This window comes from Penaeus japonicus, unplaced genomic scaffold (assembly GCF_977035675.1).
Source record: "Penaeus japonicus unplaced genomic scaffold, GWHDUDI00000001_assembly GWHDUDI00000032, whole genome shotgun sequence".
In the NCBI taxonomy this organism is placed as follows: Eukaryota; Metazoa; Arthropoda; class Malacostraca; order Decapoda; family Penaeidae; genus Penaeus; species Penaeus japonicus.
Genome location: NW_028234434.1, coordinates 17,330,643 through 17,333,142, shown reverse-complemented (window position 1 = coordinate 17,333,142; position 2,500 = coordinate 17,330,643). Strand labels below are relative to the sequence as shown.

Sequence of the window (2,500 nt, the reverse complement as noted above, 5' to 3'; positions counted from 1 at the left end):
GAAATTTGCAAGACATTAGAGCAATTAAACCCTGATAGTGAGGCATTTCGTGAGCTGCTGAAGTTGAAATGAGGCGGAAAGAGGGATGAAGGGGAGATGTTGAGAGAGAGAGAGTGAGGGTGAGAGAGAGAGAGAGAGAGAGAGAGAGAGAGAGAGAGAGAGAGAGAGAGAGAGAGAGAGAGAGAGAGAGAGAGAGAGAGAGAGAGTGAGAGAGTGAGAGAGTGAGTGAGTGAGTAAGAGAGAGAGAGAGAGAGAGAGAGAGCTCCGGTAGAGAAATGAAGTGCGAGAGAGAGAGAGAGAGAGAGAGAGAGAGAGAGAGAGAGCTCCGGTAGAGAAATGAAGTGCGAGAGAGAGAGAGAGAGAGAGAGAGAGAGAGAAAGAGAGAGAGTGCGAGAGAGAGAGAACGCTGGATTTAGTCTTTTATCGAGGTGGAAATACATTTGAAAGGTTGGTGATGATAATTGGCTGAATGCAACATATCTGAGTAACATCGTTGCATATCAAATAGTTTCCACCCCCACCTGTTCCTGTCAGCCTGTCATCAATCATCACCGAACTATCAAGTGTATCTTTCCGTCGACAAAAAAAAATGTTTATATGAGTGTATGTATGTATGTATGTATGTATGTATGTAAGAACATAAAATGAAATAGATAAAATGAGCTAAAGTAGATAAAACAGATAGAATATGGTAAATAAAACACATATATAAAACAAACTGAATATGATAAACAAGGACAACAAATCCAAATGGTCACTGTATCCAATCAGTCACTCCATTTCTCCCCCTCCTTCTCTCCCCCCAGGACTTCTTGCAGTCTTAATCGCCCTCGCAGCATGGGCGTGGCAGGCGATGTTCGCAACCTCCGCGGGCGTGATATACCGCCCCGACCCCGTCTACGACTTCATCATCGTGGGCGGAGGGACAGCTGGGAGCGTGTTAGCCGCCCGTTTGAGTGAGAAGGAGAATTTTCGCGTTCTCTTGGTGGAGGCGGGCGGCGAAGAACCTTGGTTGGCAGGGATTCCCTTGGCGGCGCCGCTCCTCCAGAGGTCCCGCTACGACTGGCAGTACCTGACGGCGCCGCAGAAGAGGTCCTCGGAGGCTCTGGTGGATAGGGTGAGTGGGGGTTGTGATGTTGTGGGGTGGGCAGGGGGAGGAGGGGGGAGGGGGGGAGAAGGCGTAGTTGGCATTGGTTGTTTATGTAATATTGGATCAGTAACAGGTAATTATTTTATTAAATCAGTAACATGCAATTGACATTGGATCAGTGACATGCGCTTAATAATGGAGGATTAACAAGTACTAATTTATAATAAATAATTGAAATGGATTATCACGGCTAACGTCCGGCCAATAACTATATGATTGTAAAACCAAAAAGATTGGCATTGTCTTGTGTCGTAAAATGTTGACATGATCTGTAGCTATGGATTGTTTTTTCCTAACTGGTTATCTTAGTGATTGGTTGTTAGGATGGTAGTTCGGAAGTACTGAAATTGGGAGATTTGAAAAATGGTGGTTATAGGAGACGTGGGTTCTTGGAGTCAATGCTTAACCATGCGAGTCACAGAGAATAGAAGATTTGTTTTTTAACCATTTTGGCTCATGTGCACACAGACGCACACGCACACATACACGGTCTCTCTCTCTCTCTCTCTCTCTCTCTCTCTCTCTCTCTCTCTCTCTCTCTCTCTCTCTCTCTCTCTCTCTCTCTCTCTCTCTCTCTCTCTCAAACGAACAACCAGAAAAAAACACAAACCCTTATCCAATCTAACTGATCCCAAATAAGCAAACAAACAAATACATCAATATATCAATCAAATACTTTCTAACCAAAAAAAAAAAAAAAAAAAAAAAATCTAAAATCTCCTTCACTCCAGCAATCTGCATGGCCTCGTGGAAAGGTTCTAGGAGGCAGTGGTACGATTAATTACAACATCCACATGTTCGGATCGCCCCACGATTTCCAAACGTGGGAAAATGAGTACGGGGCCACAGGCTGGGGATTCCCCGAGATGAAGAAGTATTCCAATAAGGTGGAATGTCGTCGCCTCAGGCCTAAACTCTTTAAGGTAAGTGTTTTGTCTTTTAAAATGGAAGGTGATGGTGGAATAGGTTTAGGGATTGGATGATTGGATGTGAGAAAAATGGGAGAGAAATTGGGAGTTGTTATTAAGGGATGAGAATCAGATGAAACATCAAAATATGGGGGAAATGTGTGAAAATTGGAGTGGGTTTGTGTTTCTGTTATCAGATTCACTGCTTTAAAATAGATCATGTTTATTAAAGAATATTCTGTGTGCTGCAGCTCATAGTTACATGAATAAACAAAAAACAAGTTTGGCAAAGCTGCATTACTCTATCAGAAATGCAATACATTCCCCAAATTACTTTTCTGATAATCTAAATGCATATTCCCGTTTTCATTTTCGTAGCCTAATGTTTCAGTATTTTAGGTCCAGCTTGTTCAAATTTGTCGGACTGATATATATTCGTTTT

At 42.8% G+C, this 2,500-nt stretch overlaps 1 protein-coding gene across 1 annotated transcript in view; it reads left to right on the top strand.

Annotated features, from left to right (window-relative positions):
• LOC122250874 (uncharacterized) overlaps window positions 1–2,500 on the top strand; it is a 28,568-nt gene that overhangs the window by 11,792 nt on the left and 14,276 nt on the right. Inside the window, exons 2-3 of the mRNA XM_086556369.1 lie at window positions 807–1,117; window positions 1,882–2,073. Of these exons, the coding sequence (XP_086412495.1) occupies window positions 807–1,117; window positions 1,882–2,073 (503 nt within the window). The remainder of the gene's footprint in view (window positions 1–806; window positions 1,118–1,881; window positions 2,074–2,500) is intronic.